This window comes from Engraulis encrasicolus, chromosome 17, assembly GCF_034702125.1.
Source record: "Engraulis encrasicolus isolate BLACKSEA-1 chromosome 17, IST_EnEncr_1.0, whole genome shotgun sequence".
Taxonomy (NCBI): Eukaryota; Metazoa; Chordata; class Actinopteri; order Clupeiformes; family Engraulidae; genus Engraulis; species Engraulis encrasicolus.
The window spans coordinates 1,982,167-2,003,076 of NC_085873.1; the positions used below are offsets into that span (position 1 = coordinate 1,982,167).

The 20,910-nt window shown below is 41.3% G+C and overlaps 2 protein-coding genes and 1 long non-coding RNA gene across 3 annotated transcripts; all 3 read right to left on the reverse strand.

Moving 5' to 3' along the window:
- Positions 1–92: 92 nt before the first annotated feature.
- On the reverse strand, positions 93–16,204 carry LOC134467148 (uncharacterized). The gene is made up of 5 exons (XR_010038460.1): positions 16,094–16,204; positions 15,882–16,006; positions 14,604–14,727; positions 500–604; positions 93–134 (listed from the first exon to the last, which is right to left on the reverse strand). It is a non-coding gene; the product is annotated as an uncharacterized LOC134467148 (long non-coding RNA).
- LOC134467146 (zinc finger protein 23-like) lies at positions 8,221–14,337 on the reverse strand. Its single transcript, XM_063221061.1, has 9 exons — positions 14,101–14,337; positions 13,920–14,012; positions 13,467–13,646; positions 13,121–13,182; positions 12,183–12,237; positions 11,937–12,021; positions 10,281–10,348; positions 9,854–10,013; positions 8,221–9,714 (listed from the first exon to the last, which is right to left on the reverse strand). Exons 1-9 carry the CDS (start codon positions 14,110–14,112, stop codon positions 8,876–8,878), a joined length of 1,554 nt encoding a protein of 517 aa, XP_063077131.1. The 5' UTR covers positions 14,113–14,337; the 3' UTR covers positions 8,221–8,875.
- Positions 16,205–17,014: 810 nt separating the features above from the next.
- Positions 17,015–19,122, reverse strand: vkorc1 (vitamin K epoxide reductase complex, subunit 1). The gene is made up of 3 exons (XM_063221062.1): positions 18,844–19,122; positions 18,387–18,496; positions 17,015–17,755 (listed from the first exon to the last, which is right to left on the reverse strand). Exons 1-3 carry the CDS (start codon positions 19,032–19,034, stop codon positions 17,538–17,540), a joined length of 519 nt encoding a protein of 172 aa, XP_063077132.1. The 5' UTR covers positions 19,035–19,122; the 3' UTR covers positions 17,015–17,537.
- Between the last annotated feature and the right edge of the window lie 1,788 nt (positions 19,123–20,910).

Here is a 20,910-nt window from a genome sequence, read left to right on the forward strand (position 1 = left end):
TTAAAATATGGTTCAGAATTGGATAAAATAACATTCACTTCATTTGTCTTTTCATAATATTGCATGATGTTTGGAAATATGGAATTATAACTCACAAAGTGATAGGATCAGGAGTACCACGAGCCGCATGTGCGCTGTCAACAACAGAAAAGGATAAATAATGAACCTCATGTTATCCAAGCCTGCATAGACAATATGATGAACACAGCTGAAAACATAGACTACATGTTGTGTTAAGTAAAACATTTTTGTTAATTAAAATTGTTCTGGTGCAGATGCTTCAACTGCAAGTAGAGTAGAGTAGAATGTTTTTATTAATCCTGAAGGAAGTTACGCCCCACACTTTATTTAGGCCATTTTAAAGTAGCTGTAGTAGCAGCGGCCATGGTGGTAGCAGACATTACAGAGGGCAATGTTAGGACACATTATTTGCAGTCATTCAGGAATGATTAAGGACATGCCATTAACTTGAAACATAGAACATGCTTATTCGTATTACCTATGTATCCTTCCATAGCTGGTAGACAGAAGGCACGTGATTAGATCCAGTTTGATTAAAGTGTGGTTGCCTAGGCTGCGGGATCACGAGTGCGTATCAGTCGGTCTGAAAATAGACAAACAAAAAACCAATGAAAACCTGTTAGGTAGCTCTTGTACCAACTTCCCCCTGAGCAGCTTTCCCCAACAGCCTGCGCTGGGGTTTTCCAATGTTCAGCTGGTCTGGCCACAAGCGCGCTCTCTCTCTCTCTCTCTCTCTCTCTCTTTCTCTTTCTCTCTCTCTCTCTCTCTCTCTCTCTCTCTTTCTCTTTCTCTCTCTCTCTCTCTCTCTCTCTCTCTCTCTCTCTCTCTCTCTCTCTCTCTCTCTCTCTCTCTCTCTCTCTCTCTCTCTCTCTCTCTCTCTCTCTCTCTCTCTCACACACACACACACACACACACACACACACACACACACACACACACACACACACACACACACACACACTTCGGCTACATTGTCATTTTACATAGGCCTACACTATGTGATGGAGGTTGCAACAGGTTAGAGAGGAATTGACATTTTAGCTTTACTTTACTGTGTGACAAGGCAAACTCCTGGTCCCATTGTGTATGGTAGCCTAGACGGCATAACATCTATAGGGCTTCTGTAGTAAGTGCTATAGGCTAGTTTTAATTTAGCCTGTGAGAAAGTACCTCGATCTATACCTATATAAAAATAAATAAATACAAAACAAAGGATTTAACAATTTTACAAGAATTAATTAATGAGAAGTACTGAGACATAACCTTTTATTTATCTTACTCATCTGTGTTATTTGAATAATAATATGCCTTTCAGTAAATATTATAAATGCGCAAGTGGCCTTCAGCAGGGTCGGATTAACATGAGCTGGGGCCCCTATTCTACAGGTTGCTGTGGTCCCCCAGAACGCAAATATCAGTGTCATAATTGCGGGCCAGGAATTGAGGATAACATGTATACCAACTGTACCCAAAACGACAGAAGATTTTTTAAAACACTGCATCTTGTCATAATTCTGCAGTTTTTCACTTTTGGCCGATCAGGGGCCCACTGGCAGGTGGGGGGCCCTAGGCTTCAGCCATATCTAGCCTATGCATTAATCCGGCCCTGGCCTTCAGATTACAAAAAAGACACCAATGTTGTGGACCTAGCCTTGCTTTTGCAATTAAATCTTCAAAAGTAAACCATAAACAGTATCTCAGCAGAGTCACATCTACATTTCATTTCCTTTGTGCATTACTTAATAATTTAACGCTCATGTCACCACACTTCACATTATCAACAGCTCCCAATAAAGCTAATGCTTGATGTTGTTGTCATTGGCATTCAGTTAAAACTAAACTTCTACCTGTTAAAAGTTCAACTTTATGATATAGCAGAGTTGTAACAAGGTAATTAGTGAGTTGCTTTTCATTATACTTTTCCTAGATTGGCACTGAAAAGATGTGGCATTTTTCATTTATGAGTTACAGTTTCAAAGGGTTAATTAAATTTTTAAATAAGCCTATGTTTATAGCAAAACTGACAAGAATGGATAAACCGCAAATAAAGTGATTTAAAACACTCACCAAAATTTAAAGAGCATTAAAGAGCCTAGCATTTCACGTTCATGTGTGCCGTCTTGTTTGAGCGATGTCTGAACTCGGAAGCGGTCCTGAACCAACTTGTTTGTCTACATTATAGACAACAATAGAGTGTGTGTATGACATGCCTGCTACAGCTTGGAATTTGCAAACCATTAACCCAGCAAGACAGAGTAACCCGTGTTATAAATTAGCTGTTACCATGGCAATGACCAAATCGTAATGTACAGTATTACTTAAGGCCCTGTGTCATAGTATACTATGATTGTAAAGTTTTTTCAGTGTCTTCTATTACAACATTCCACTGGTGGAACGGCGTGTGTTAAGGGGCTACAACCACTACTGTAGTACATAGCACAGGTGCACAGGTTCTTGGGATATTAAATATATTATCAAATTAAAATTTTCTCAAACATCATTGGGCTGCCCATATAGCACACCTCTTCCAGGAAGCTCACAACAGGAGCATGCTCAGGTTGGCATTATTGAAGATAATCATCAATATACTGTGTGTGTGTGTGTGTGTGTGTGTGTGTGTGTGTGTGTGTGTGTGTGTGTGTGTGTGTGTGTGTGTGTGTGTGAGAGAGAGAGAGAGAGAGAGAGAGAGAGAGAGAGAGAGAGAGAGAGAGAGAGAGAGAGAGAGAGAGAGAGAGAGAGAGAGAGTGTGTGTGTGTGTGTGTGTGTGTGTGTGTGTGTGTGTGTGTGTGTGTGTGTGTGTGTGTGATAGAGAGAGAATTTTTGCTTCCGCATGACTTTTCTGTTTACAAACGCCATGTGGTAGCATGGTTGCATCAGCTATGTGCAAGTGACAAGGAAGTGATAGCCTACACAAGCACCAAACAAAAACAAAGACTATACAAGTGGTTGAAGAACTGAACTATCTCCTGTATAGGCTATTTGCTCATTTCCCCCCTCAATAGTTGGGCACAACAATTGCCTGTCACTGGTAACAAAAGAAGTTTGTTTAACTAACTCATATCTGTAATGTAAACAATCATAGAAATTGAAGTAAACATTGTCACTGCCCGAATGGCCTTCAGATTATCACGTAATCTTATTTGTAATGAGATATTCGAAGATAAACCATACATAAAATATCAATTACAAAGCAACATAACCATCTCTTAATTTTACTTATTACATAACATTTTAATGCCCTTATCAACAGCTTGATGTTGTTGTGATCAGCATTTAGCTGGGGTGTTCTGTACAGCTAAACCTGAATCTGTCACTTGCATGATATAGCAGCACTTTAACAAGTACTTTTCAGTTTTCACTTTCACTTTTCACTCAAAACAGTAATTGTGGTATTAAAGGATTTAATTGCAAATCTTTCCAATGCATGCTAAAAGTTTGTGTTAAAATGTACAGGTACTAAGTAAAAAAAGTTAAATATTTATTAAACTAATTACTAATTATTAAAAAGAGGAAAGAAGCTACAATATTAAAATGAAGGAACTAACTCACCAGGATTTGTGTGGCATTTAAACAGCTAAGCACACTCATGTGTGACGTCTTGTTTGAGCAATGTCTGAAGTAGTTCTGACACGGAACCAAAGTTGTCGCTGTACATTCCCTGACTGCAATAACAATGGCATGCACACGTGTGTGTGTGTGTGTGTGTGTGTGTGTGTGTGTGTGTGTGTGTGTGTGTGTGTGTGTGTGTGTGTGTGTGTGTGTGTGTGTGTGTGTGTGTGTGTGTGTGTGTGTGTTTCTGTGCATTCTATGTAGATTGCTGGGCAGGGCCTGATTGCTGAAAGTACCTTATACGCTATATCCGCCACCTGCCATCCAACGCATCTCCAGAATCACGGGGTGAAGAAAAGAAAAGAAAAAAAAGAAAGAAAAGTGAAAGCAGGAGAGCTGCAGTACCATTGTACAGTAATTGTAATCCAAAGCGGTCATTGCATCAGCTGAAGCTGGTCACATAAGCAGCATGTCACAGTTTAGGCAGAGCAAACTGAAACGTCCTATGACTGTCAGGGATTTTAAAGGCCAGTGTATTGATTTGTGAGTTTTCCTAAATTCCTCTTTCTTACTTTTTGTACATATGCAATTTTTTAAAATTGGGGATCCACATAAATCACAGAAAACAACCCTATAGCTTCAGTGAAATAGTCTCTTGAAATGAATTGCTAGGGCATGCACTTTGATCTGCCCTCAGACCATTGTACTGTTTGTCACACAAAGTTAATGGCCACCCCATCAGCAGAGGAGAATACCATTGTCAATGGAGATTAACTTTTTTTTTTTTTTTAATTCGACATTGCGAGTAGGAAGAAAATCCTCTAAATATTCCAACCAAGACTCTGGCCAATTAACGCTTTCAGTGATGGAAGAAACATTGTCTATAAGTAGTTTTTTTGCTGTACAATGTTATATTCTGAGCCTATATATGTAGGCCTATACAGAGCTGATTTGATTGCCAAGGCTCAACACACCGGCGCACGCACGCACGCACGCACGCACGCACGCACGCACGCACGCACGCACGCACGCACGCACGCACACACACACACACACACACACACACACACACACACACACACACACACACACACACACACACACACACACACACACACACACACCATTATTTTTGGAGTCAGGGAATGTACATCGACAAAGTTGGTTCTGTGACAGATCAGCTTCAGGCGCAAACAAAACATTACACATGAACGTGACATGCTTGGCTGTTTAAATGCCACACAAATCCTGGTTTAAATGGCACAAAATCCTGTGTGTGTGTGCGCACGCGGGTGTGTGTCTATTTGCATAATACAAAAAGTAAGAAAAAGGAATTTAGGAAAACTCACAAATCAATACACTGGCCTTTAAAATCCCTGACAGTCATAGGACGTTTCAGTTTGCTCTGCCTAAACTGTGACATGCTGCTTATGTGACCACAAGCTTCAGCTGATGCAATGATGCAATGGATTACAATTAGGCCTACAGGTAGGCTACTGCAGCTCTCCTGCTTTCACTTTCAGTCCCTTTTCTTCACCCCGTGATTCTGGAGATGCGTTGGATGGCAGGTGGCGGATATAGCGTATAAGGTACTTTCAGCAATCAGGCCCTGCCCAGCAATCTACATAGAATGCACGCACACGCACACGCACACACACACACACACACACACACACACACACACACACACACACACAAAGACATAATTCATCAGAGGCTTGAAAATAACTTTCTGAACTATAACTATCTTATCTGCTGTGATGCACAATTCTTTCTTTATGGTTCAGATTAATTCTTCAATCTCTTCATTTCAGAAATGCAAATAGCACTTTTTTGTTTCAGCAAAAAACACACCCACATAATGGACAGCAATCAATCAATTAATTGATTCAGCAATTCAATAGTTGGCCTTTCAGAACTCAAATTAACTTTCATTGGCCTTGTTGTGGCAGCCAATTGACTGTCACTGACAGTAAACACAATATGTGTTATATGTGGATTATATACCTATTTGACATGGAAATGTAATATTTCAGTTGGGTTCCTGGGCTAGAATCATTGAGGATGTGCTAAGGAGGCATCATGCAAGATTCTGCACTTTTGTCAGCTCTGTAATGGTAATGCCCCTTTTCCTTGCAAAAAACGACTCAACTATTGTTGAAAGACGGTCAAACGCTGCCGACCCTGTCCCTGGTCCTGAAAATGTATCCCACCAAGATCACAAGAAATGTATTGTCTTGCCTCGAGGCCACAAGCATAAGGCGATGACGGGAGGTTAGATAATGAGGTGGACACATGTGGTTCATTCCATTATCCAAACAGTCATGGGTAAGCGGTTAGGGCGTCAGACTTGCATCACAGAGGTTGCCGGTTCGACTCCCGACCGCCAGGTTGGTGGGGGGAGTAATCAAGTGCTCTCCCCCATCCTCTGACTGAGGTACCCTGAGCATGGTACCGTCCCGCCGCACTGCTCCCCAGGGGCGCCACTGAGGGCTGCCCCCTTGCACGGGTGAGGCATAAATGCAATTTCGTTGTGTGCAGTGTTCACTTTTGTGCTGTGGAGTGCTGTGTCACAATGACAATGGGAGTTGGAGTATCCCAATGGGCATTCATTCATTCAAACTCCCATCTTTGTGCTTGTGGCCTCGTGATGACAGGAGTTTAATTCAATATCTTGCACAAACGCAATTCAAAGGTCATTCACTCATTTGCAATTAAGATGTTGAATGGGGAAATGTCCCCCAAACTTTGTTGTGCCTATGCTGACAGCAGGGAAAATGTATTGATTTCTCCACGGGGACAGGGCAAGGCTGGGCAAAAAAACAACAAGTTTTTTTTTTGCCTTCATGCAAGGATGATTGTTCTGACTCTCCCTCAGAAATATCCTACCAGTCCATCATTTAGGCTGTGCAAGTAAGTCCTAATGTTATGTGACAGCCATTTGAAAAGGTATTCAGTCTTGTGTCCTCATGTTGTCGTTGAGCTAGAAACCATATGTTTATACTTAAATGAAAATGCTGAGTTGATTTTCATAGGCCTACTTACAGCATGACGATTGGCCTGCACCTTGATCAGTTTTGCTGTCTATCTGACTTCCACACTATGTGAGCCGCGTGTGAATATCCAGGAGCAAACAAGACTCTAACTGTCCTCCTCAGTGTCCTGCTGCTAAACGAGTCTTTATACTCAGGTGAGGTTTTAGAATCATCTCCATGGAAACATCATACAGTTCTATAATGACATCATACTATGCCACCATTGACCTCTACATCAGAGATCTCTATATATAACAGCCTAACATGCATCCTGTGCTGAGCCTATACTGCCATACAAAGTCAAAGTGCAGTGCCTACACATTTGGTCAGACTTTAGATTAGACTGAAGATGGCCTTCATTACACCTCCTTGATGGGATGACAAAGCGTCATGGTGCAAATGTGTCCCTATCAGAGATGTTGCTATGTCATTTTGCAGTAATCCAACCTGATATTCAGTCTTGTGTCCCCATAAATCCTATGTAATGCTTATTTAGATGAAAATGCTGTGCTGATGTCCATGTACATACAGCATGATGATTATTTGGCACCTTGATTAGTTTTGTTGTCCATCTGAGTTCCACATGTGAGCCGTGTGTAAATATCCAGGAGCAAATAAGGCTCCAACTGACATCTTCAGTGTCCTGCTGCTAAATGAGTCTGTATACTTAGATGAGGTTTTAGAATCATCTCTATAGACAAGTCATACAGTTCTATTGACATCATATTATGTCACAGACCTGTGTGTGTGTGTGTGTGTGTGTGTGTGTGTGTGTGTGTGTGTGTGTGTGTGTGTGTGTGTGTGTGTGTGTGTGTGTGGGCACATAGAGGATACAGACTATTATTTAAAAGGCTGTATTTTGAACACAAACACTGCAAGCAAAAAATACTATAGCCTAATCCTGTTTGGAAAAAAAACAATAAACAAAACAAAACAAAACAGTAAGCTATATGTAGTATTATTGCAATTTTGTCATAAGGGTAAAGCTATACTGATTGAGTTCAAATATTCAATAAGTACATTCCACTCAGTTTCATTACCCAGAACCTCACACGTTTGAATGTCTCTCCGAATTGGCATTTGTGGTGGCTCTAAAATTTGCAATTTGGAATGAATCTGCTGACCGTTGGTTCAAGACACATTTGCTTAGTGATGTGCAAATGCGATGAGATAACAGAAGTTACAGCCTGATGGCAGTGTTACACACTGAAAGCTTTTTAATATTGTGCAAAATGTGTTAAATAAATGTATTTTGGGGAACACAAGGATAACGGAAGTTCTTTCTTCAGCAACTAGAACCATAGCCTATGACTTAAGTTTGAATACCTTATTTGGAACTACTAAAACGTGAGAAAGTTAAGAGTCAGAAGAAATCGGCAAATGTCTTGGCAATTAATTACAGTTGGTAAGTTATCACTCCCCATTCATGTAGGTCTATAACGAAAAGTATTGCTGTGTTGTTGTCTTTATTATTATTGAGAGATACATCAAGAACATAAAAAACAGAGCTGTGAGGTCATATCACATTGACTCCCAGTCCCAAGTCATGGAAAAATATGTTTTTGCCTCCCATGCGTTGACTCCCAAAACGTAAAAATAAGTTTTTACGTTTTTTTTTAATGGATTCTGAATCTAAACATTCTAATGCATATTCTGTGTGATTTTCTTATTATGTGATGAACAGAACTGACACAAACAAAGTCAAAACTCCTACAAACTTACAAAGATTTGGATTTGGATATTTCATCATCTGTGCATTTTATCACACACACAGTGTGAGTTTCTTACAGCAAATCAAACCACTTCCTGATCACGTCACGTCACGTCAAATCTCCTGTGCCAAAGTTAATTCCTAGAGAATCAAAACAGCTAATGGAGTTGTTCTTCGGGCATAAAAATACATTTAAATCCTCAATTTTAACTTGGAGAGTCAAATAGCGCACCCGTGACAAAAAAGGCTTTTTCTCAGTTTGAATGGAGGAAAACTCTGTTTTTAGCTAAAGTAACCCTCGCTTAAAGTTGAATAACTTCGGAATGGAGGTAGTTTTCATACTGTCACTGTATATATGTCAATGGTCCCTGCACCAGACAGTGGCATATTATTTGCAAATAATGTAATTCTTTTTCAAAAAAAATTAAATAAAAAATGTTTAGACCAAAAAAGTTGAAATTAGATCATTTTCCACGGCACACCTGCCAATCTCTCAAGGCACACTTGTGTTTCCGGCGGCACAGTGGTTGAAATATGTAGACAACCTTTGACACACTTTTTAGAGTGGTGGTTGGGTAGTCTTGTCTCCTGTATGGGTAGGTGCCTTGCGCAGGTGCCTTCTTAGTTTCCACAAATGACTAAAAGCTCGGCCACATCCTGTGCACCGGTGAGGCTTCTCTCCTGTGTGGACGAACATGTGTCTCCCGAGGGACCCTGCTTCAGTGAATCTCATCCCACACTGTCCACACTGGTGGCGCCTCTCCCCTGTGTGGATGAGGCGGTGCGTTGTGAGATTTCCCGAATGTCTAAAGTATTTGCCACAATCTGTGCATTGAAAGGGTTTCTCTCCTGTATGGATGAGCTGATGCCGCGTGAGGTGCATTTCTTGTGTAAAGCTCTTCCCACACTGTCCACAGTGGTAGGGCTTCTGCCCCGTGTGGATGAGCTTGTGTCTAGAGAGGTTTGATGCTACCGTGAAAGCCTTCCCACACTGTGCGCATTCGTGAGGCCTCTCTCCTGTGTGGACGCGCTGATGCCTTGCAAGTATTCCTGGAAGCTTGAAACTTTTCCCACATTGCCCACAGTGGTGGCGCTTCTGCCCTGTGTCAGTGTGCTTGTTTGCGGCGAGAGCGTTTGTCCTCCTCGTAACACGTTTGCCATGCCGTTTGTGGTGGTGGGGCGTTTTTCCTGTGCGTGTGTGCTGGTCTTGTTCGAGAGGAGGCTTCTCTATTGTGTGCGTGTCCTGCTGGTGCTTTTCCATTACTGACGTTGAGGAGAAATGCTCTCCACAGACAGGACACTTATATGGCCTCCCATTATCCACCTCGGTCTCTGGGATGGCTGTGAATTTGGGGGTTGCAGACGGTGGCAATTCTGATGCCTCCCCCGTTATCCCTACTGAAAACACACACACAAACACACACACATAAAACTTAAGCGCAAAGTTGTGAAAGGAATTGTGTAAATAATTTAATAAACCGCATTATTTTTAAATACTCTCTTAATTTAGTGATTGCATGAACTGCTTAAGCCTTACCATTATTGGGGGTTTCTCCCTCTTTATTGTTCTCGCTGGTTGTTCTTTGATGACCTTGTGTTACACAACAATCAACCAATCGTACTGACAATCTCAAAAAATTGACTGCATCTGGATCAGAGCTGACGACTGGAGTCATGTCTGACTTTTCATCTTCCTCCTGAAATGCATTGTCAAAGAACACAACGTGCAATCATTTAGAAAAGGTCGATTTCAAACAGTTTCTACACACAATATGGTTTAATATTATTGTGATTTGACACTAATGAATGGAGGAAAGGAAACTGAACTGCCAAGTGTGTTGTTTTTGACTAAGAACTCTTACATGCAGCTCTCCATCACCACAAAAACCAACCACCGTTTCAAAATCAATTGTTTACAAAAGCTTTCCTAATGATTTCTGAGGAAAAATAAATGACGCCTCTACCTGCACTAGTTCCGTTCTAATGCCTGCAAATGAAGAGTGCGTCTGTCCCATGGAGGTATCCGTCTTATCTACGAACAAGAAAAGAACAGAAGTGATATACAAATACAAATAAAGGAAACAAAGTAGAATTGTTGTTTGTACATAGCAGGGCAGAGTGTGATGGTCAACTAGCAGGGTAAGAGCACATTTTTTTCTCAAATATGGCAATGCAGACAACAATGGGTGACATATCATGTATCAAGAGCTACGGTAGTATCCAAGGTAATGTCTGCATACCAAGAAGGATGAACCACATCCATCCATATCGAAAGTGAAGTGAAAGCCTACTGGGAAACTCCAACTCCCATTGTCCTCCCGCCCCCTCCGTTCCTCTTCCTCCATTCTCCTCTCTGTCCCTTCTGCCCGTCTCAGCACCATGGGGAACAGAGCTTTCAGTTGCTCTGCTCCTCAGCTGTGGAATGCGCTTCCCCCTGACATTCGCAATATTGAGTCTTTACCCCTGTTCAAATCCAGACTTAAAACTCATCTATTTCAGTTAGCCTTTTCTTTATGATTCTTTAACTCTATTTTGTTTTATTTTATTTTTTATTTATTTTCTATATATTTATTCTTTGTTTACAATCTGTTTATCTGTCTTGTTTTATTTTGCCTCTCTCTGTACAGTGTCCTTGAGTTTTTTGAAAGGCGCTTTTAAATAAAATGCATTATTATTATTATTATTATTGTCATTGTGACACAGCACACAAGTGAACACTGCACACAACGGAATTGCATTTATGCCTCACCCGTGCAAGGGGGCAACCCTCAATGGCGCCCCTGGGGAGCAGTGAGGCGGAACGGTACCATGCTCAGGGTACCTCGGTCATGGAGGAGGATGGGGAAGAGCACTGATTAATTACTACCCCCACCAACCTGGCAGGTCGGGATTCGAAGTTTTCGAACCAGTAATTTTAGGGCTACAAGTCTGACGCCCTAACCGTTAACCCATGACTGCCCTCCCCATATCATGGTAGAATCTCATTTACACCTCAGCTCTCCTGAGTCCAGAACGGTCCATCTGGAGCTCCACAGGGTCAAAATACCTGGCCGGTCACCCAAACATCTATACACTATGTATCTTGTGTGGAGGGATTAGCCTTGTCACTTTTTCACTATTTTCCCCCTTTTGGTTTTAGTTGTGTTTCTACTGTTGTTGAGTTTTTGTATGATCTAAATGTGTGGACTTCAGGAAAGAATGTGGTGCTTCCTGCTTTCATATACAGTATATCCGCAGTCTTGTATGTTTATGTATAATTTGTTACATGTTCTGTGTGGACCCCAGGAAGAATAGCTGATGTATTACAACTTTCTCCTTATTGTCTGACTTTTTAATACACTTCCACGTATGGCTGATCTTTTGGGTCCATTTACTTTTATGGTACTTGGGTTGTAACAATGTTGGCTTACTCAACAAGCCAAGAAAGCTGCCCCCAATGGCCCAAGATACACAAACCAGAGACTAATTCAGTGCCTACATTTCTCTGTCCTGCCTCCTCTGGATTGAAATAAGATGTTGTGAACTGGTAGATGCACTTTGTGTGTGTGTGTGTGTGTGTGTGTGTGTGTGTGTGTGTGTGTGTGTGTGTGTGTGTGCGTGTGTGTGTGTACGCATCATACCTGACTGACATGGATATGCATCAATAGCATATTCCTCTTTAACTGTAACTGCAACAACCTGCTGCTGGACACCATCCTCCTCTTTCTGAAAACCACACAGCAGATATTCATTGTTCGTGTGTGTGTGGGTGTGTGTGTGTGAGGGAGAGATAGAGATAGACACAGACAGACATGAAGACAGAAAGAGCAAGAGAATGATTGGAAGGGGGAGAGAGAATGCTTGTGTGTGTGTGTAGGGGTGCGTACCACAATATTGGCCAGACTCTCATCCTGTTGCCACTCAGTCACTTCCTCAATTGTCCTGCAACAGAGATAGATCTCAGGTCAAAGTTCAAATAGCTGCGTTTGCAAAAGCAGATTTCCCAGATCATAACGAGATCTGCTTGGTCGTATAAAGGCAGGGATGAAAACTCAGCAAACAACGTGGACAGAAATATCAAACGCGACATCCAAAGACAAAAAAACCCTGCTGCGTTCCGTTTGAAGCAGCGAGTGAAACACTTCACAGACATGTGGACTGCACACGCAATTCATGTCAGCTAAATAAGTGTCAATCAGGGCCGATAACTGTGCAGCGAAGATGGAGTAGTAGCCCAGCTCCACAGCAGAAAATCTGTTCCAACATACCATGTGCAGAGCAGAAGTCACTGCAATAAACCGTGTCGTGGACACAAATTCTAAACAGAATACATTATAATTTCAGAGTAGGCATGTTCCTGCTGGAGATCACTGTAGGATGTGCCATCAAGAACTAGCCAATTGTGAAGCAAAAACCTATCCATCTTATTACAGCCCCCCCCCCCCCCCAAAAACAAAAACCTGGCTCCAGTAGCAACTGCTATCAAAATAGTAATGGCACCCTTTTAGTCGAGGACAATAAGGTGGGAAAAACCATGTGACATACTACGTTTGAAACAGTTAACTGTATCAGTTTTACGAAAGCAACTGTGTTTCACTCTGCCACACGGACCAGCAGGCGCATTCATGCGTTTGGCCCATAGCAGAGCTGCCGTCTGCAAGGTCGCAGCGCAGAAATGTCATGATTGACTGTCATTATGTCGCACTTCATTGATAGACTAGTCGACAACATCATCTTAATTTATGTGTGTCATGCCTATGCCAACAATCAAAGACAAAGAAGAAATTAAAGATTTTAGATGGGTAAAACCATATGATATGATTACCTATGATGGATCTGCAGCTGCTGTTTCAGGTCCCCCAGTTCATTCTTCAGGACAGCAATACTCTGCAGAAAACAACAATTGAGCATACTGTATACTTTCACTCAATGTGCATCTATAAAAAGACACGTCATGGCTCTATTTGTTATAGAAGCGCAATCTCTCAGTCTTGTGTATGCTGGCCCTGACACATTTTCAATGTAGACATTGTTCCTTGTTCATAATCAGTGATAGATTTGGCTACCCGTTTTCACAAAACAGCCAACAAAGCCTTGAACTAGCCTTGGTTCTCTGAAGAGGTAGTTGAAATAAAAGAATGTGCACTTACAAGTAAAATTCACGCACACACCTGTTTGGCTTGTGTTAACGAGTTGTCTTTGTCTTCCAGTTGTGTCTGTAGTTCATCCACCTGGAGCTGCAGCTGGCAGTTTGACTCCACCTGCTCTGATAGGCTCCTTCCATTCTCAGCTGCTCTCTTTTCCAGACGTTGAATTAACATGCACAGAGTTGTGTTCCTCTGGATCTCCCTCTGATTGAAACAATCACACACACACACACACACACACACACACACACACACACACACACACACACACACACACACACACACACGTTCTGATTATACACTGTTAAAAAAAAGAAAAAAGAAAAGGATTTCCTAGGACACAGAGTGTCCAAACTCAGCGACAGCATGACCTACTACCACCACATGTCCTACCACTCAGTGTCCTCCCTACTCCAAAAGTCATTACTATTATTAAGATGTTGGCATTATTGTGTAAAGAAACAAAGTGTTGCCTACCTGCAATGCTTCTGTGATGAATAGACTGGCCTTCTCAAGGTCACTACAGGCTTGCTTGTGATTCACATTAATATGGTGAGAAATCTCAACTATCTGCAAGCAAATACATTTAAGTTAAAATTTAAAAATTGTATAGCTTACAGCAAATCTGTTGAAAATGCTCATTTGCCTTCAAACTCACCTCACAGGCCATTGTTGGTGATCTGGTCTGGTATGAAGCTGCGGATATTGAACTTCAAGTCAACGTGATGGATCAGTTCGATAGGGCCATAAAAATGTGTCAAGGAGCCAACTTATAGAGGTCAATGCAAGGAGCTTAATTGGATGACCGATTTACACAAACAGAAGCCCAGTATGCACGAATGCTGATTTTGTATGTCCTGACCAACTCTAGAGAGAAGGAATTATAAACATGCTGTATCAGCTTGTGGTTTTTCATCAGCGACGTTGTTGAGGCTAGTTCTAGAGCGCTTTTTAAAAACAAATGTTTGTTTATGCCTGTGTGCTGAGTCTTCTTCATACCAGGACTTCAGCTGCGTTCAAGTTCGACAAACTTATATCGCCCCCTGCTGCTACGGGGGGAATCTATGGAGTAATGGTAAACTTGAAGCATTTTGTCCTCATGTTGAAGTTGAGCTAGATCGCCTATGGATGAAAATTATGTGTTGATTTTCATGTACTTACAGCATGATGATTGACCTTCACCTTGATCAGTTTTGCTGTCCATCTGAGTTCCACACTATTTGAGCCGTGTGTGAATATCCAGGAGCAAACAAAACTCCAACTGACCTCTTCAGTGTCCTGCTGCCTAATGAATATCAGGTGAGGTTTTAGAATCATCTCCATGCACATGTCATACCGTTCTATAATGACATCATAGTATGTCACAGACAAGTGACATAATTGGAATCCAGTGGCAGCCTAGCATACATCTGTCCAAGAAACTATCAGCCTAAAGTGAATCTGGCTTGAGTCCTGTGCTGAGCCTATACTGCCTACAAAGGCAAAGTGTGGTGACTACATAGGCCATTGTGTGATACTTGAGATTAGACTGAAGATGGTCTTCATGGCACCTCATTGATGTGATGACAAAGTGTCATGGTGCAAATGTGTCCCCTATCAGAGATGTTCCTGTCATATTTGCAGTACAATATCCAACCTAATAGGCGTTGCAGTCATTTATGTCAGTTTCAATGTTGCACCTTGTAGTACAGTATAAAGGTGTAGGAGCTCAAGAACATTCTCTCTCTCTCACACACACATTCTCTCTCTCTCTCTCTCTCTCTCTCTCTCTGTGTCTTTTTACAGCTATCAAGAACTTGTACAAAGGAAATGTGCAGTGACTACACTGCCCTACAAAGGCAAAGTGCAGTAACTAAAGGTGTAAAAGCTGGGCAGAAAACAATACTTCTTTTTGGCTTTCGTGTTCATCCGAATGTCCATCAGAAATATACCAGTCCATCATTTAGGCTGTGCAAGTAAGTAACAGCCATTTGAAAAGTTACTGAGTCTTGTGTCCTCATATTTAAGTTAAACTGGAAACCACATGCTTAGGCCTACTTCAATCAATCAATCAAGCAGGTTTATTAGGACCATGTGCAATTAAAACATAAATGTTTCCATTGCATCACACCAGATTTAGCCTTAATTTAAATACTAAATTAAATAGTGGGGTATACAATAGAATAATAAAGTAAAACAGCAGTCAAAATAAAAATAAAAATACAGATAAAAACAATAAACAAATCACTCATGTCCCCTGTACACGCCACCCCCCCCACCTGCACAACCACCCACACCCACCCAAACAAAATATAAAAATATTTTTAAAATAAAAATAAAAACATTTCCCTTAAGACATTGGCATCATTTTGTGTCAATGGTTACAGGTTTGGGTCTCTTCAAGAGCATATTTAAGTTGTAATTTAAAGTTCTTGAAAGAGACACAGCTCTTCAGGTTACCTGGAAGAGCATTCCATTTCCAAAGAGGACTGCCCGAATGCTGTGCGGTAGGATGGTATACTACAATCATTAACTGATGCAATTCTAGAGGATCTTGTGGATCTAGTAGGGCGATGACATATAAACTGCAAAAGACAAGGTGGGGCAAGACCATGTAAAATCTTGTATACTAAACAGAACTTATGAAAATTATGTGATTTTCATGTACTTACAGCATGATGATTATCCGGCACCTTCAACAGTTTTGCTGTCCATCTGAGTTCCACACTATGTGAGCCGTGTGTGAATATCTAGGAGCAAACAAGACTCCAACTGACCTGCTTTCCTGCTGCTAGAATATCTATTCAGGTGAGGTTTTAGAATCATCTCCATGGACACGTACAGTTCTATAATGACATCATTATGTCACATCATATTATGTCACAGACAAAGTGACCACATTGGAACCTGGTGGCAGCCTAACATGCATCTGTCCAAGAGACTATCACCCTAGGGTGAATCTGGCTTGAGTCCTATGCTGAGCCTATACTGCCGTAAAAAGGAAAAGTGCGGTGACTCATATTTTGTCGAAGAGATTAGATTGTGAGATTAGACCGAAGATGGTCTTCATTACACCTCCTTGATGTGCTGACAAAGCCTCATGGTGCAAATGTGTCCCCTTTCAGAGATGTTCCCATGTCATATTTGCAGTAACCACAATATCTAACCTACTACCAAGGCTTTGAATTCATGTACGCCAGTTTCAATGTCGCACTTGTAGGGCAGTATAAAGGTGTGGGAGCTCAAGAACATTCTCCCTCTCTCTCTCTCTCGCTCTGTGTGTGTGACCCATGGACTACCAATAGCAATAATGCCCTCTCCTGGTATTTCCTTGTACTGCAAATGATATGCTGTCCAAATTGAGGGTTGCAATTTCCAAATGCCAAAAGTGCAGGAACATGTACAGTACTGTAACGTGTACAGAGGAGCATGTGAATTATAGAGTTTTCTGTGGTGGTACTGTTTTTTTTATGCATTTTCAAGTCAGAAAATTCCTGAAATTCCTGATTATGTAATCCTGGAATATCACATAGTAGTATATCAAGAAAACCCCTGACAAGAAAATCGAAGGACTCAAAAGTGAAACATGTCAGTGTTTTATTCTACATCAGATAGCCTTGCAAATCGTAAACGTTTAACACACTCTGAGATGAAAAATTATTAAAACAAAGGAAATTCGTACTCTGCACTTCTAAAGTAACAATCTGGTGCAACCAGAGCAGGACTTCATCATGAATAGAAAGGAAAAAGGAGAAGACACAGACACAATCAGACTAACATTTCAACATGCGTCTTCATCAGAGTCATAATGAAGAGACTCTGATGAAGACGCATGTCCAAACGTTAGTCTGATAGCACTGATAAAATTAACTACAGAAAATAGACATCCGTGTGGCACCAGATTCTCTTAAGAAGTCACTCATGAGAAAAAAACACTTGACTTACACTTAGGTATAAAACTTGTTTTTCACATCAGTCTTGTTTCCAACATTTATCACACTTGATCTCTCTCTCTCTCTCTTTCTCTCTCTCTCTCTCTCTCTCTCTCTCTCTCTCACACACACACACACACACACACACACACACACACACACACACAAAGGAAACATACATTTTTCAGCCTGTTTTCTCCTTCTGTGTTCCAGCTTCCAATCCACTTTTTCGCTTCGTGTTGGTGTAGAGTAGGGCAAAGTTGACAACGTATGTGGAAACGCAGACCACACAAAAGTCTCCTAACACCCACGTCAGAATGACGGCCAGGTATATAGAACCGGCCACCGACACCCAGGAGGAGATTACGAGGACGAGCGCTCCTTTAATCGATACCATCTGACCTGTGGGTAAACAAATACACACACAAAAAAAACAATTTTAACGCGTTGAATAATTGGGATTTTTAATTAATATTACATCTGGTTAACATTAATATCCATGAATATTTTGGATAGCATGGTCATGTACCCAAACTGTGTACAGGAAAATAAAAATCAATAAAACTGTATTAACACTTGCCGTAATGAGTAGGCTACTCTGGGACATTCCCCAGAAGGTGTTAAATTGACTTTCTTAGTGATGAATTAGCATGGCAACGTTGACTGTGGGCCTTTCTCAAAACTTAATGCAGTGCCCTTCGAAGTGTATCAGCCTAATTAGTCACACCCAGTGATTGGATAATCTTTATTAGTCACACCCAGTGATTGGATATTCCGTAGAGTTCACCAAAGAGTATCCAATCACTGGGCGTGACTAATTAGGCTGATACACTTGGAAGGGCACTGCACTAGGTTTTGAGAAAGGCCCACTGTGTATACTAGGGGGGAGGAGGCGTTAGTAGGCTTATGATGAGGTCAAGGGGGCGTTGTGAGGCTTATGATGAGATCAAGGGGTCGTTTGTTAAAGAAGGTTGAGAAACACTGGTCTAAATAATTCTGGAGAAGTCTGCCTGTGCCACGACGTGTAACTTACCCAGTCCAAGCTGCAGTGTGTAGAAAATGATGCCCAAAATGCTGTTGGGTTGATTCAGCACACTGTCGACTGGAGCAAACAGCTGGACCAATCCAAAGCCCCGTCCCCATCTGCAGGAACATCAATAACACAGTGGTAACATGAAAGTGCGTCCATCCTCAATAGCCGTTATCTGGTTTGAGCACCGCTGCGTTAATCAACACGTCCCCACACTTTGCAAATAAGGGAACAGGTAAATCGGCAAATGTGCTAGGAGAAATGTATTCAGTATTTTCATATATATAATACATATTAATATATATGTTGGTATTCATGGGATTAACAAATCTGTAGCGCACATGTTTGACTTTTGAACATGCTGAAGTGGTTTCCAATAAAGCGTAAAGGTGACTTCACGGAGTCATCGGACGTTTTTCATGCTGCCTGTTTGATCAAGAGAGTAATGCATAGAGCTTACCTGGAAGTAAACACTTTGGAGCAGCTAATGGAATCCGCAAGGTCACACATAGCTATGTATTTGGGGTCATGCTCCTTTGATAGCTCGACGTGCAAGGCATACACCGATAAAATAAGCCCTATAACGCACAGAAGCAGACGAACGCTATATTCCCATGAGGGTATCCCTGCGGCACGACTTCCTGAAGTCATTATCACAAAAGAGAAGTCCTAAAGTTTGCGTCAATGATACAGTCCCTCCTGTAGAGCTCTCTTCGGGACAAAATACCTAGATCCGCAGAGATTTGTAAAGTTACTTAACTGTGCAACGTGTAAGAAGAGTCAATTCGACAGCTGTGATTGGAGGCTGCTGACAGACAGATGTTTCTGATTGGTCGGGTAGTGCAGATGTTGCAGGAGACCACGTAGACGGGCTGTCTCAAATTTTGGAGCGTAGCGTCTGGCTTCTGGTTTTGGTGACGCGGTTTCCAAATACGCGTAGGCTACTTTCGCACCAAACAGTGAGCATTGACGGTCTCAGTTAGAAGTTAATGGTCTAAAACAGACAAAAAGGGTGGTTAATAACAACAAAAGACATACAATAATAAGTCTTTTTTATGGACACTGCGCTCAAACAATTAAAGATCTCTGCGTAAATGTTCTGTAAAACCTTACATATTTGGCAACCTAACATTCTCCCTAAAATACTTGAAACTCAGACAGGGGTCCAGCCATTTTTTGTCAGGAAGGCGTTGCCACAGCCTGGAATGAATGGAAGTGTAGAGTGTAGACAACCTTGTCAGGTTATGAACTAGGTGTGGGATTACAGAATCCTACTCTAAAATGGTTCCTTTGTCTTTTCTTTTAATCACATTTTTTCAGGACTTTTTAGTAGGCCTAGCACATTAGAGTAACCTACTCCTAATAATACACATTTATTTTTCATTAGGGAATTATTGCTTTAAATGACTTTTTCACAGTTGGCACTACTTTATTTGTCATTAGTAAATCATTTGTAAACTTGCCTACAAGCTGACCAAGATAGAAAAAAACAGAAAAGCAGCAGGCTGAAAAATCAATAGCAAGACAAATAGTTAGACATTGATCCAGACATACCTGCCAATCAGGGCTTGACATTAAGTTTTTCGCTTGCCGGCCACTGTGGCTAGTGGTTTTCCCGAGTCACTAATAGTCCAGCTATTTTACTGTCCACAATTTTTTTTTTTTTTTTTTTAAATCATGACACTGTACATCTAGCCTCAGAGGATGTGGTGCTTAAAGCAAGAAGATGACTGCATGGGTTTCTACATGGAAATAAAACAAACAAATAGAAACTGAGTAACTGCGATTTTTCTTCAACTTTTTTTTGTGATTCACTGTTTTTATTTATGCACACATTCCCAAGCTGGGAAACAAAGACATTACAAAGTCAGTGATCAATAACCACCCACCCCACCCCAACCTTAGATACAAGTCACATGACCCAATAGGTCATAAGTGCAAAATAGAGAAAAAGGTTTTTCTTCAACTTAAATGCAAACAATTGATACACAAGGGGCAAAGTGTAGAATATACGCTATTTTGATATGTCATACCAATAAGCTACCTGCCGAATTGGCAAGTGACACTGAAATTGTTACCAGCCACAGCCCAGTTTTACCAGCATTTGGCCGGTTAGCAGGTGCCAGTGTCAAGCCCTGCTGCCAACGTGTTTATAACTCATTTACTGATGAAAATAATGTAAAAGTCATTCCAAACGCCTAACATGACACACAGGTGCCACTTGTGCCCATTCGTCAGGATAATACAATGGACACTTGGGGTATGGTGAGAATGTTTGTTTATTAACCCCTTTGCGCAGAGCCCATGTTATGACCTAATTGTCACCAAAAGAGTATAGTGTATAGAAATTACCAAGTCTTAATCTGTTACTTAAGGATCTTGGTAATTTAGGAGCCATGTAGTGGCCTTTTTTTCTTTTCAGCAAAGAATGAACGGGCACCCCTGCAGGCCATCTGCACAAAAAGACTACTTTTTAAAAACTTTATTTGATAGGACAGTGTGAGAGGTGGACAGGAAGCGAATTGGG

Excerpts from the sequence above, each read along its gene's own strand:
- LOC134467146 (XM_063221061.1), bottom strand. Across the intron at positions 10,349-11,936 it reads TGCATATCCATGTCAGTCAG|ATAAGACGGATACCTCCATG; the intron begins GTATGATGCGTA and ends TCTTGTTCGTAG. Across the intron at positions 10,014-10,280 it reads TTAGAACGGAACTAGTGCAG|GAGGAAGATGAAAAGTCAGA; the intron begins GTAGAGGCGTCA and ends AATGCATTTCAG.
- vkorc1 (XM_063221062.1), bottom strand. The coding sequence starts at position 19,034 with ATGACTTCAGGAAGTCGTGCCGCAGGGATACCCTCATGGGAATATAGC. Across the intron at positions 18,497-18,843 it reads TCCAAAGTGTTTACTTCCAG|ATGGGGACGGGGCTTTGGAT; the intron begins GTAAGCTCTATG and ends ATGTTCCTGCAG. Across the intron at positions 17,756-18,386 it reads CACACTGCAGCTTGGACTGG|GTCAGATGGTATCGATTAAA; the intron begins GTAAGTTACACG and ends GTTTACCCACAG.